A 13,674-nucleotide genomic window follows, 5' to 3' on the forward strand; every position below is an offset into this window, starting at 1 on the left:
ACTTTTTTTTTTTTTTTAGGTGAAAAAGGCATCCATACAGAGGTCAAGAACATGTAAATATGACATGGCTGAATATTTAAACAACTAAATTTGTAAATCAGTGGAAAAACATATGAATCATATAAATCAATGGAGTTCACAAGCACAATTATCCAGGAACACAGGTATTTATAATCCTGGCATATCTAAGATCAAACAAATGTGCATGATGTAATTTAATACTGAGATATTATAGTATTGGGTAATGTACAGTGTAGAAAAAAAAAGACAAAAGTAGTTCACAGCAATATATACATGTGTTTTTACATAGAAAGGACAAAAAAATGTTTTAGACTGTAAAGTCTGAATGATATATCAACATAACATTGTGAGTAGTGGTTTCTTTGGTTTGTATTTTGAATACTGGCTAACAAAAATAATTTGTCAGAGTAACTCAACGATTAAATAAAGTTTGTCAAATATACTCCAGTGTCACAGAGCAGATGAGATCTCAGTCATACACCATCTGCACAATTATTATTTATTTGCTTGCAACCACTTTTTCCCCCCTATATCCAATTTGTTTCCTGTATTTGCTCGTGATTAAACAGAATCATTTTTCTTTTCTTTTTCTTTCAATTTTCCCTAGAAATATTTCTCCAATTATTTTACTAAATCAGGTCAGTGCCAGTGCAATCAGTTTTTTTTAGTGAAGTCCTTTATATAAAGTGCTCAATGCCAGCAACACTCTCTCCCTCAATCATTTGGATGAAGTCTTATTCATTAAACTGAAGTATCACAACTACAGTAATGTAAATCTAGTGCTAATGATTTCTAATTTTGGAACATCTGCATCTATATCTTTGGACTGACTGCATCTATTGTTTGAGTGGACAGTTTTAGGGATCAACTGATAGGGCTCGCTGATGACTGAATAAAACTCCACAGAGTATCAGGGTTTCACCAGTATCTGGATGCACCAGGTTACCATACATTTATATAAGAGCAATGGCAAAAGGCTTGAGGGTCAAGAAGACAACCTACACAAAGTTAAACAAGGTTTAAAACTTTCTAAAACTCAGAGTCTAAAATCTTTTTGAATTCATTTGCTATAAACGGTAATGAGCTTTACATCAGAAACAAAGCCATCACGATTGTCCTGTATATATACATAGTTGAGTGTGAGCATGTGCGTGGACTACATTTAGAAGTGAATATGTGCATAGTGCTTTGTGAAGTGAATTTAGTGGAATTATCACAGTTATATCTACACACTCTTAAATAAATATCAGACCCCTTTAAAGACAGGGCCGGTTTAGCACATTTCAGATTTTGTTTTCCAGAAGAGAGCCAGTGCCTGATTTAGTGACTCTTTGGGTTAAGTGTGCGGATATAAATGTGGCTGTCATTCACATGATTGCAGTGCAACAGTGTACAGTGAATATGCGAACACACTTGTGCACACCCAAACTTAATGTAATTTCTGCCAAAGCCATACGAGTGTTGTGATTCTGATTTTAGAAGTTATTCAGTGTTGTCAAAAACCTCGTAACAATGATCTCTCTCCACTATCAATAACTGAAGCCTCAACTCAAGGGTGTGTCAGGTGAGTATGTATACTTCTATTACTAAATGGAATCTGTGAATAAATACATCTCAAGTGCAGCAATAACAAAGAACATAAGCATAAAATACTCTCTGGAGTCAAGTGTTTTCCTCAGAAGCCTGCCATTGACTGCAAATTCTTAAATTATATTATGGTTATTGAATACATTGACATACCTGAAATATGCTTCTGAATATCCAATGTACACATTTTCTTCATCTATTATCATTATTATTATCCACAATCATCATCATCATTTAAGATTAAAGATACCGGAGATTATTCTTCCATTCTTAGAACAATTAATTGTGTGACACTCTTGAATAACTAAAACATTTAAAACTGTATCTCATCCACCACATGCCAAAAGTTTGGACGCATGTAACTGTTCTTGATCATCTTAAAAGATATCTAAACGCATACGATTGAAATTTGTTTCAAATGCAAATAAATAAATAGTTTTCATTTAAAACATAGAAACTACAACCAGTAACTGCTCAATACCTGGGAACTGTGGGAAAGTAACCCAACTCTTCACAGATTTCTCACGAAGATCGTTAATAATTATTTACTTTTTTTATTTTATTAATTAATTATTTAGCACTTTACGTTCCCTACAGTGTTATTTTATAGTTTGGATTTTTGTTATTTTAGTCCTAATGTGAAAAATCTAGCAAAATCTTTCTACAAGTAGGTGTATCCAAACTTTTGGCAAGTACTTTAACTTTTGGTGTCACATGCCACAAACATTTTTTTAGTTTTTTCAAACTTTTGATGATTTGAAAATAGTGAAACTATCTAGTGAATCTCATCATCCTCTTATCGTGGTGTGATGAACAGAGTTCTTGGTGTCTTGAGAATGTCCAAGCATCCTAAACACATGTTTCATAAATCTTTTTTTTTTTTTCCCCAAAGTTTTGAATCTCAATCTTACTTTTCACATCCAGCTGAGTAGTAGGCCTCAAGCACTAGTCCATTATTCCTTCACTGCAGGGCTTTACCTCACAAACATCTTAAGTCTGACTGGATCTTCATTCCTGTAATCTGTTCCAAGACAATAGTATGAAAGTCCAGAGTCCAGGAGATTTACATCGGTGCTGAGAAATAAACAATCTTCCATCATTTTAGTTTTATATCCCACAAAAACTAAATGGATGAGTTTACTTCCACCGAGTATATAGGTTCTGAATTCCACATCTGGTTTGGTTCTCAGCATGCAGACATGAGTCAGTAGGTTAATCCAGTGATGATCCATGGGGCTTCAGGTAGCAAAATGGAAAACAAAGGTACACCAAGAGCACTCAACTTCAAACCACTGCAGAAAAAACAAACAGAGAAAAACAATTAAAAAAAAATTAGACAGTACTGTGAATTCCACCCAGTCAATTCAGATGTTCAGATTCACATATCAAACATTTTCAGATAGTAAAACAGTGATTTAATGAGAACAATGTTATAAAAATCTACAAATCTGTCCCAGTTTCTGTTTGACAATCGTATGAGAAGGATGAGAAAATATGTGCAAACATCCTGTTAACAAATCTGATTAAAAGCTTGTCGGGTTCACCAACAAGACACACTGTGACCAAACTAGCAATGATTACTCCTGCAGCTATCCAACCAAATTCCCCAAATTCCATGTCCAATTTCCTCATTTTTTTTTTTTTTTTTATTTCCCTCACTGACTAAATAAGTGTGCTAGACATAGGAACATGAAGAGCTTCAACATAATTTTTAGAGATTATCTATAACATTTATAATCTAAATATTTATTAGTAAATACAGGTATTGCTATAAGTAAAATAATTTTTTTATTTGTTGGAATTCTGTCATTTTTTAGCCTTCAACTTGGGATATAACTGAATTTCTCTGTGTCAAACACAATAATACTTTAATCATTTAAGTAAATCAGGCATTCTTAACCAATTAATCCACTACTAAGTTTAGGTACTCCCAAATTTACAATTTAATGTGTTAGCCAACTAGCAAAATAAACACAAATAGCAGAGCGACATGTTTGTGGGTGAGACTGTGAATTTAGCAATAGCTCCAACAAAATATATACCAGTCTCTGAGTGACAGCAGGACGTCCCATTCTTTACGATGCCATTTGGTTTCTTTGTCAAACAGGAAAGCAGAGGTCCTCGCCTCCACCTGCCCCGCCTCCACCAAAAGCTATAGAGATATTAGATAAAAGTTAAACGTCAAGGAGTTCAATCTTTCCTTATTGAGCCATGCTAAGCTTGATGACCTTACTCTCAATCTGCATGGGAACCTATGTACTTCAATTATACAGTACATGATATGTCTATTACAGTGTCTAAAAATATATGAATATTATTTGATACTGCAGATGCACTCCATACTTTATTATGGTGCAAAGCAGTACGAGCAGGACACTGCCCAATATGCACAGCATCAATATGGTGGCCAAGGTCTGCTGCGTTTGGTTGGTTGCCACCACTGCCAGCAGGTCTGCATGTTCACAACGCACACCTATGAAGCCTGGGTGGCACCTACACACATAAAAAGACAACACAAGGAATATCAGGCAAATATTAAATCATGTAGTAAAAGCAAAAATCAATATATATTTGCAGTCTCTCTCTCTCTAATATATAAATTTTTGCTTTTAATACATTATTTAATATTTAATAACCATGGCTGACTCATGGCCAAATTCCTGTCTAATATCTTTTTAGTAAGCTGTCTGTCTTTGGACAAATGTGTCTTGTTTCTTGTAAATGACCTACTGTTGACTTAATGCACAGACAAAAATAGGTTTAAGTAGCACAAGTGTATCACCATCATGTGCAAATGTATATTTTCTATTTTACTGCATTAGAGAATTAGAGATGATTCATATACTACACAGTAAATTCTCAAGAATTATTGCCATTGCCACCCTTCAAGTGTGTCAATTGTTTTTCTGGGGTCTTGCCCCATGAACACACTGGCTGAAAATATGGTGTCTCTCTCTCTCGCTCTCTAATATATATATATTAGAGAGAGAGAGAGAGAGAGAGACAAAGATAGGTTTAAGTAGCACAAGTGTATCACCATCATGTGCAAATGTATATTTTCTATTAGAGATGATTCATATACTACTCAGTAAATTCTCCAGAATCATTGCCATTGCCACCCTTCAAGTGTATCAATTGTTTTTGAAGGGTGGCAATGATTCTGGAGAATCTTTGTCTGTGCATTAAGTCAACAGTAGGTCATTTACAAGAAACAAGACACATTTGTCCAAACACAGACAGCTTACTAAAAAGATATTAGACAGGAATTTAGCCATGAGTCAGCCATGGTTTGACATCAGTGTATTAGAGCTGCAGACAGAGTCATAGTTAAGGGGGAACTGTATCAGTCACAGTTTGCTGTCTAGGTGTCACTGTCACTGTTGGGACAAATAATATTTATATAATTTTATGTGCTGCTAAAAAAATATTATTATTAAATACTTGCATTATCAGTAGATAATGTAGACTATGTGCATGTTCTGAAAATCTAAGTATCACCATTCCAAATATTTGTTTCTCGGGAGATATTTACAAAGTATTGTTTTGCTAATATATGCTAAATATATTTGCATTTCATTGGTGGACTGATATCTGTACCCGTATTGCAGATCAATAAACCCAAGTTTAACCCAAATATCTAAACTGGATAATGTCATAATATAACTACTGTAATTCTGAATGTGGTTCTCAGGTGTCGTCAGGACTAGTGTCATGGATGACCTCTTCTTTGCAAAATCCTAAAATGTTCTGCTGACTTTTTCAATTATAATTATTTTTTATTTAATACTGATTGTCTATTGTATGCACACTTGTCTCCACACAACCCTAGCTCACAATGTACATTATGGACATATGAACCACTATGTTTACATTTTAATATCCAGGGCATCCATGACGCACATCTGTATAATCACAGTAAGGTGGTGGATTTGTACACTCACACACACGCTGGTGTCTTCTCCAGGATGAGAAAGCGGCATGTGCCATGGAAGCAGAAATGGGTGTGGGAGTCAGGACAGTCAGCAAAGTGAGAGTGGACTGCTGCCACTAGGAATTCTGCAGCCAGGATGCAAAATAGAGGACAACCACATGCATTATACATTTAAATAGAATATAAATAGTGTATAGAAAACAAGGCCTACTGGATGTCATTTTACAGCCATTTTTACACTAAGATTGTTGTCAGACTGTCATGGAGCTGATCTAGGAGAGAATTTACTCTGTCTTTTTGACTGATCCAAATTGTTAAAATGCACATGCACAAGAATCACCTAGGAACCTGCCCACTAGGTGGTGTTGTAAACCATCAGCATGGTCCAATGAGCCAACGATACCCTTGGAGGAGCCAGAAACACTACTCCAGTTATTTTCCCTGCTAGTATACATTCCAACTAATTATTAATTTAATGTAGAATTTATACAGTTATAAATATCCCCAGGTTTTTATCATGACCAGACACCACAAAATAAATGTTAATTAAATAAACAAAACCAGAACTTACTTTTTTTAACAGTAGTATTTGACACTGCTGTTGTGTTGGTAGCAGTTATAATGGTGGTTGTGGTTGTGGTTGTGGTGGGAGTCATTGCCATGGTTGTTGTTGAAGTAGAATTTTCCGGCACTTGGCTGTACGTAAATAAATAGCCTACAAAATAACCATAAAATGTATCTGACATATCATCTCAGCATGACAACCAACAACTGGGGAAAAACAACCAAAATCACTTTAATCAAGAGAAATGATGGCACTGCTGTCTGGAAACTAAAGAGTAAAAAAAAAAAATGTAGGATTTTACATGGACTTTGCTCTGTTGGGTGCCACAAGTTTTAATTGTGTACCAACCCTTCTCAGCAGTACAATAGCATCACAATGCATAAATATGAGGCACTAATTATGATATGGCATAAAGGAGTAAATTAACATAAATTTAAATACACCTACTAGAGTTCCCTAACATGACGTATATTTATATTTTGGTTTGACTATTAAATTACATTAAAAAAATTAACTTGTGCACAATCTAACAGGTAAACATGCACAGCTAAACTGTGACTGTACCCTGTGCTTTAAATGTGCATACTACTAACTAACATGAGGCTGATTAAAGACTGAGGAGTAAAGTATACCAGAAAAGACCTGTAATTCAGATCAATCAAAATCTAATTATAGCTGAAAAAGATATACAAAACTTACTAATTTCTTGGGTTTTAGGCCTTTTAACCCACCAGGGATTTTCTCATCACACTGTTTAATAAGTTCGCCATAACTTCAAAAAGACATTTTAAACCAGAACAGTTTCACACAATACAACTTCAGTGTATATGCTACAGATCTAAAGTACCCAAACAAAGCGCTGTTCATTATCATTGCTTTCATTTATGCTGAACTGTGGCTTCTCAAAGTCATTATCAACTGCATGGTTCACTACTCTAGGCTAGTTTAACCTGATAAAAAAATATTCTGAGACTGACCAAATATAATTGATTTTAAGTGAGTTACCTCTTGTTCCCTCATGGCCAATTACTCCATTAGGCAGCTTCAGCTTACAAATACTCCATTAAGCATCTTTAACTGGTGTTTGAATGAAACAATCCCTCAATGTTTAAAATGAATACAGGAGGATAGTTAATCCAGTACAATATAACATTTTTGATCCTCAAATTTCCAGTTTTCCACTTACTCCCATGCAAAAATTGCTTTATCCTGATCAGGGCTGCAGTAACATTTTTCCAGCCAAGATTAAATACATTTTCCTAACCTTGTTAGGAGTTGTTGAGACCGGTGTTCAATCAACACAAAAACATCAAATCGTAGTGGTTACTACTAGAGCAAGTTAGGTTTTAACAGGAGAGCTACTGTAATTTAAGTTTTTACTGACAACATCCATTTTTAATCCATACTATAATTCTGAAGACAATAAATCCCAGACAAATTATGTTCTGTAGTTTATAAGTAATCTCAGTAGCAGTAGTCCTGTTTGAGATCAAACTATTGGTTGGATCAGAGATAAATACAGTTAATTATACATCACCAGGTATACCATATTTATGTACTGAAATGTATAAATATATTAATTCTCCCATAGGCATCCTGTTCTAGCAAGTGGAATAACAAAATGTAACCGATTTCCTAGTCACATGAAACTAGGCTGTGCCTTCTGACTCACAGAAATGTTAACATGACATCAGCTTGGGGTTATACATAGTTGAAATCTGCATCAGAGCCTTCTTTCCGGTGATAATATAGGCTTCAGCAGCAGGATTGACACACATATACCTTCAGCAGAACAAGGAATTAAAACGGAGCTTCTTTAACCATATGAAGGAAATGAAAGTAGTATCATATACTTCCTACAAATTCAGCACGGTGGCTGGGGACCTTCTGCTTAAATATGCATCAGAACTGATACTTGCTGCTATTATTGTAAGGAAACAAAACTTGGGGATCTGAATTATTTGTGGTGTCCTGCCTAAACCACTTCAATGTCACAGTGGAGTACACATCCATACCAGGTGCACAAACAAACTCACCCAAGTGATTTTTAAAGCAACATTGTTAGTTGAATTGCTTGTAGTGCATCCTTGCAATAAACTGACAACTGCATGTTTCACAAAATAGCTTAACTTCTCAGCCAGTTTACACATGCATGTATACATACAGACGGCACAAATTAGAATAAAAGGAAACATTTACTCACCACTAAGGAGAAATATTGTATCCCAGAAAGCGCGATACATCGTTATAAGACTTCCCTTGGATCTGTGGCGTCTTATTTTAAAATATATTTGGAATATAAGTACCTTTGTCCACCTGCGAAGGCCCGAATGTTTGCTTGTTAGAAGTAATATCGAAAAAAATCGCTTTTAAGCTTGATTCCATACCAGTAGATATTAAATGGTGGTTTAGCGCCCCTTGATTTACTTCAAAATGAAGTTTAGACGTCCTCTACTAGACTTTTTCTAAGCAACAGAGGCTTATCACACTAGATTCAGTCTACCAACGCTACTGGCAATTGTAAGCATTTTATCCCGTGACGCAGGGCGCATCCTCCATACACTTGATTACTTCTGTGCGCGCGCGCGGATGCGAGTTTATGTGTGTGTGTGTGTGTGTGTGAGTGAGAGAGTGTGTGTGTGTGTGTGTGTGAGTGAGTGAGTGAGTGAGTGAGTGAGTGTGTGTGTGTGTGTGTGTGTGTGTGTGTGTGTGTGTGAGTGAGTGAGTGAGTGAGTGTGTGTGTGTGTGTGTGTGTGTGTGTGAGTGAGTGAGTGAGTGAGTGTGTGTGTGTGTGTGTGTGTGTGTGTGTGTGAAAGCAAATGTTTTGTTACTCCTGGAAATGACATAAGTCTATGAATTTGTGTTGCTAGCATGGCTCCACTCATTGCCACTGAGATTATAAAGTTAGTTAGACTCGGATAACATGCATACAAAGGCCAGTGTTGGGTTTACCTCCATTTCATGCTCTGGGTATTGCTTGAAGTTTGGGCTCAATGTTCTGATTAGTGGGCCTCTGACTAGATCAGCTACAGCATTGTTGAGTCTGCTAGGTTAGTGAGACCAATAATATGCAACACTGGATGTCACTTTGCACACTCTGTTACTTTCTTTTAGTAAGATTTTCTCTCTCTCCGTCTCCACTCAGAATTTTTCACATGCTTTTCTTTCTAACCAGTTAGCGGGTCTGTAGCCAAGTAGCCCTAGCATGTTGAGTAACTGTTCCTAGCTAGCTTACTGTGTCAGACTCTGTTTAATCTGCACCAAGTGTCACAATGTAAGACACAAAGTAGGAAAGCTATTAGAGTCTCTTTCTGTGCCTATGGACAAACTAAGCCAGGACATGGCTTATCTGTAATCGTAGATCCTGGAACTGAACCTCACACAGCAGTGCCATCCATACCATTTATCACTGTCCTCCTGATATCCAGAGATCTTTGTTTAGCTTTGTACAATCCCTAAATGATGGACGGCATCACACTCCTGGGCACTTAGCAGGTACCTGGATGCTCCCTCTCACCTTATCGGTCAAGCTCTTTACAGCAGGGAGAAATGACACCTTCCACTAGGTCACCTGTCTTTTTAGTTTAGTTTTTTTTTTGTGTGTGTGTGTGTGTTTTTACATGATATTGCTTGCACTATGGTCTTCTGTTGTTGCAGTTGAGGAAACTTGAGGAAACACAGATACAACCTTGCATTATAACTGCACCCACTGTTGTAAGTAAGCATGAGAGAACATGTTTACATGTGATTATCCTTCTATTTTTTTTCTCCAGGACTTTGTGTATATGAGTGTCATTAACACGGATTTTAAAATGGACCCTGCCTGTTCACATCTATTGTATATTTCATTACTACTCCTGTATGTGGTGTCCCTGCAGTACATTCAGAACTTATTTGCCTGGCCCAAGTCCATCCATTTTGGGAGGTATGACTTTTCAATTTTCATTATTCTATACCTACAGATGCCAAACATTTACATATACCTCGGCTAAAGATATTTCCAAGTTTCCAAATAACTGAAGGTACCACATCTGTTCAGTTGAATGTAAATATGCAAATATGCACATGCACAGTGAGCACAAAGACACTGCACTGCATCCCAACGGTGAGGTGCAGAAAGAGGTGTTGGATGAAATGCTGAAAGAGCAGGGTGAATCCTGCAGATCGATTCCAACTGTACCATCTCATATTAATAGATAACAAGACTGTGTCAAACACACTTCTTTCAAAACCAGAGATCGATCTTGAAATTTAGAACTTTGAAATTTATGAGTGTTCAAAATGTATAACTTGATACAGTGTAAATTAGTGTGACACATGGAATGAAATCGGATCTCCGGTTTATCAGTGCATTGTCCTATAGTCATAGTAATTCACTGCAACAGTGACTAGTGAGGACAGAACAATGGACTGAAAATTAACTGAATACATGCCACGACAAAATCAATGAGTGACTCAGTGAGCAGTGCTGAGAGAATAATTGGCCAAATTCCCACTATCTTTCTGTCTGTATTTTTGTCTATCAAGCTATGCATGTATTTTGACAAATATTACTGATGTTATGACATTTACTCCATCATTACACAGACTTACTTACTTCTACGCTTACGTATGTCACAAGGTGGGAATTTAAGGTATGTCTACAGTACGCGACCATGTGAATTCACTGCCTGTATCCTGTGTGTAAGTGTAAACCACTGTCACATACCATAAATAAACTTCAGAAAGAATGGTAACTCATAAAGGCTAGTGTAAAATGCATAGCATTTATATGTAAATAAGTTAATTTAAATGTTATACAGATTAAGCAGATTTAGACAGGTTTGCTTTAAAGGTCAAAACTACCACTTGTGATGAATGATGTTAATTTAATGTTTTCATTGAATTTAAATGTGCATTATTTAGAGTTCATAAATCTGACTCGGAGACACAAAGTCCTTCCCAGTCTCTATATGTAGACACATGCACACATACACCAGTACTATAGTACCTGGACTTACACATAAGTCAGAATTCAGACAGTCAATAGTAATAGAACCCAACCCACAAATTTCGAAATTGACTTGTACTAGGCAGTTTATGGGCTTGGCACAGTTGATACTGAAAGCATTGTATCAATAATTCACAATCAGCATTTTGATGTCATTGTATTCTATTATGCAGTACACTGGATGATTAAACCTGAGCATGGCCTGTGTATTTACTGTAATGCCTCAATTTTGGGCTAAGGCCTTGGGAGACAAACTGCACCACTGATCCATTAACTGAAACCAAATGCACTAAAAGTGGCTTCTGTTGCAAGCAGCCTTCCACCACAGGCATTAAATCAATAAAATTATTCAATTATTTATACTGTCTATGCATTTGTAGAAAGTGAAACATTGAGCTGTGTTTATAATTGTGTTATCTAATTGTCTTCTCCACAGCATGGGTGACTGGAATTCTTAACCAGGCATCTCACCCTGCAGCCTACATGACCGCTGGTTCTCTGATGTGGCCTAATAACTTCATTATTGGGATCAAAATTTCATTCATTGTGGTGAGTTCATGAATGTACATAAATTAATAGACACTCCTAAATTCTATATATACTGTACATATGGTTGCTACACGGAATCTGATCCAAAGTATCGGGAGAGCTGGGTTACCGTAAATAACAGCAAGGAAGGTGTGAGTTTCGTCAGCACATTTTAACATTTTACAATAATGTTTTAACCAGTTTAATAATATTGCTGTCTCAGCAAAACATCCAAATATCAATATTTAACAGACAATTAGAGGTAGAGTTCCTGCTGTAAATTTGCTCAACATTTAATATTTGCCAGACATTCAGAGGCAAAGAAATTGCATACTTTATTCATCTGTAAATAAAAAAAATAAAAATAATAGGTATTTCTACCCCAAACCCTAAATGTTAGCTTAATGTCTGTTGATAAACTGCATTAAGGTGAGCAGTTGTAGATGTAATATCAATAAAATAAAACCTAATGTATTTTCTTCCCGTATGTGTTGCTGACAGAGTGGACTAGATCATTTTATCCTCTGCTGAGAATAGCCCCACATGGACAGACTGGGATTGGCACTTAGAAATCATGGAGATGGATTTGAACTGTAATTGTCACAGTTTTGCCTTTCAGTGGTTTCAATCTTCTTGCTGCAGTACATATTGGACTGGTTTTGCTTGAGACTAAAGGAAATACACTTCCCATAATTACAAGTAAGTCCCCCAGGTTTAATTTCCACAACAGAGGAACAGAGTAGATAGCTCCAAAATATAAAGAGGTTTACTATCTACTAGGTGAAGTCCACCACTAAACAACCCTCTAACAATCCTCACATTTAAGACTCCTACAGCTCTCTGCTAAAAAGTAAGAGTTTGATTTTTTCAGAATTCTTTCTGAAGACAAAGATTTTGCCCAGATGTAACTTCACAGACACTTTAGTCTATTTAGTCACAAAATCTGTATATTGTCACTCAAAGCATGACATTATAGTATGCCTATTGAATAGGCCAAAAGACCAATGTGGTTTTTGTAAGGTTTTGTCAGTCATCCAAGTTATTGGACTAATTATTGTGTTTGTAATATCCAGAAAGAGGAAATACTTGGTATATGTGATAATGAAGGAATATCTGTAAAACATACACTAAATGACTATCTTTGTCAACTTTTTTCCATCAAATACTGTACAGGTGTTATTCTTGTTTTATGCATAAACCAGTAAAATATGACAGCCAGCTGATTCAATTTTAATGTTTCTGACTATCCAGTGGCCTATAAAATCCAATATACTTATATAGAAATCATATGGATCAGCCATAACATTAAAACCATCTGCCTAATATTGTGTGGCTTTGACCCAGCTAGGCATGGAGTCCACAAGATCTCTAAAGGTGTGCTGTGGAATCCGGTACCAAAGCATTAGCAGCAGATCCTTAGCAGAACCCTAACTGCTGTTTTAGTCCAGAACATCCCACAGATGCTTGATCAGATTGAGATACACTATATTGCCAAAAGTACTCGCTCACCCATCCAAATAATCAGAATCAGGTATTCCAATCACTTCCATGGCCACAGGTGTATAAAATCAAGCACCTAGGCATGCAGACTGTTTTTACAAACATTTGTGAAAGAATGGGTCGCTCTCAGGAGCTCAGTGAATTCCAGCGTGGAACTGTGATAGGATGCCACCTGTGCAACAAATCCAGTCGTGAAATTTCCTCGCTCCTAAATATTCCACAGTCAACTGTCAGCTGTATTATAAGAACGTGGAAGTGTTTGGGAACGACAGCAACTCAGCCACGAAGTGGTAGGCCACGTAAACTGATAGAGCGGGGTCAGCGGATGCTGAGGCGCATAGTGCAAAGAGGTCGCCAACTTTCTGCAGAGTCAATCGCTACAGACCTCCAAACTTCATGTGGCCTTCAGATTAGCTCAACAACAGTGCGCAGAGAGCTTCATGGAATGGGTTTCCATGGCCGAGCAGCTGCATCCAAGCCATACATCACCAAGTGCAATGCAAAGCGTCGGATGCAGTGGTGTAAAGCACGCCGCCACTGGACTCTAGAGCA

General features: G+C 36.7%; 1 protein-coding gene across 1 annotated transcript; it reads right to left on the reverse strand.

Annotated features, from left to right (window-relative positions):
* On the reverse strand, positions 1–8,633 carry tgfa (transforming growth factor, alpha). The gene is made up of 6 exons (XM_058403553.1): positions 8,308–8,633; positions 6,111–6,254; positions 5,550–5,664; positions 3,952–4,101; positions 3,651–3,760; positions 1–2,900 (listed from the first exon to the last, which is right to left on the reverse strand). Exons 1-6 carry the CDS (start codon positions 8,345–8,347, stop codon positions 2,893–2,895), a joined length of 567 nt encoding a protein of 188 aa, XP_058259536.1. The 5' UTR covers positions 8,348–8,633; the 3' UTR covers positions 1–2,892.
* Positions 8,634–13,674: the final 5,041 nt, after the last annotated feature.

The sequence above is a fragment of the Hemibagrus wyckioides genome, linkage group LG11 (assembly GCF_019097595.1).
Source record: "Hemibagrus wyckioides isolate EC202008001 linkage group LG11, SWU_Hwy_1.0, whole genome shotgun sequence".
NCBI classification, from domain to species: domain Eukaryota; kingdom Metazoa; phylum Chordata; class Actinopteri; order Siluriformes; family Bagridae; genus Hemibagrus; species Hemibagrus wyckioides.

Bases quoted from the DNA above. Each gene is read 5' to 3' on its own strand.
- tgfa (XM_058403553.1), bottom strand. From the start codon at position 8,347: ATGTATCGCGCTTTCTGGGATACAATATTTCTCCTTAGTG. The intron at 5,665-6,110 runs GTAAGTTCTGGT...TCCTGGCTGCAG, and splicing joins AAATACTACTGTTAAAAAAA to AATTCCTAGTGGCAGCAGTC. The intron at 3,761-3,951 runs GTATGGAGTGCA...ATATCTCTATAG, and splicing joins CTGCTTTGCACCATAATAAA to CTTTTGGTGGAGGCGGGGCA.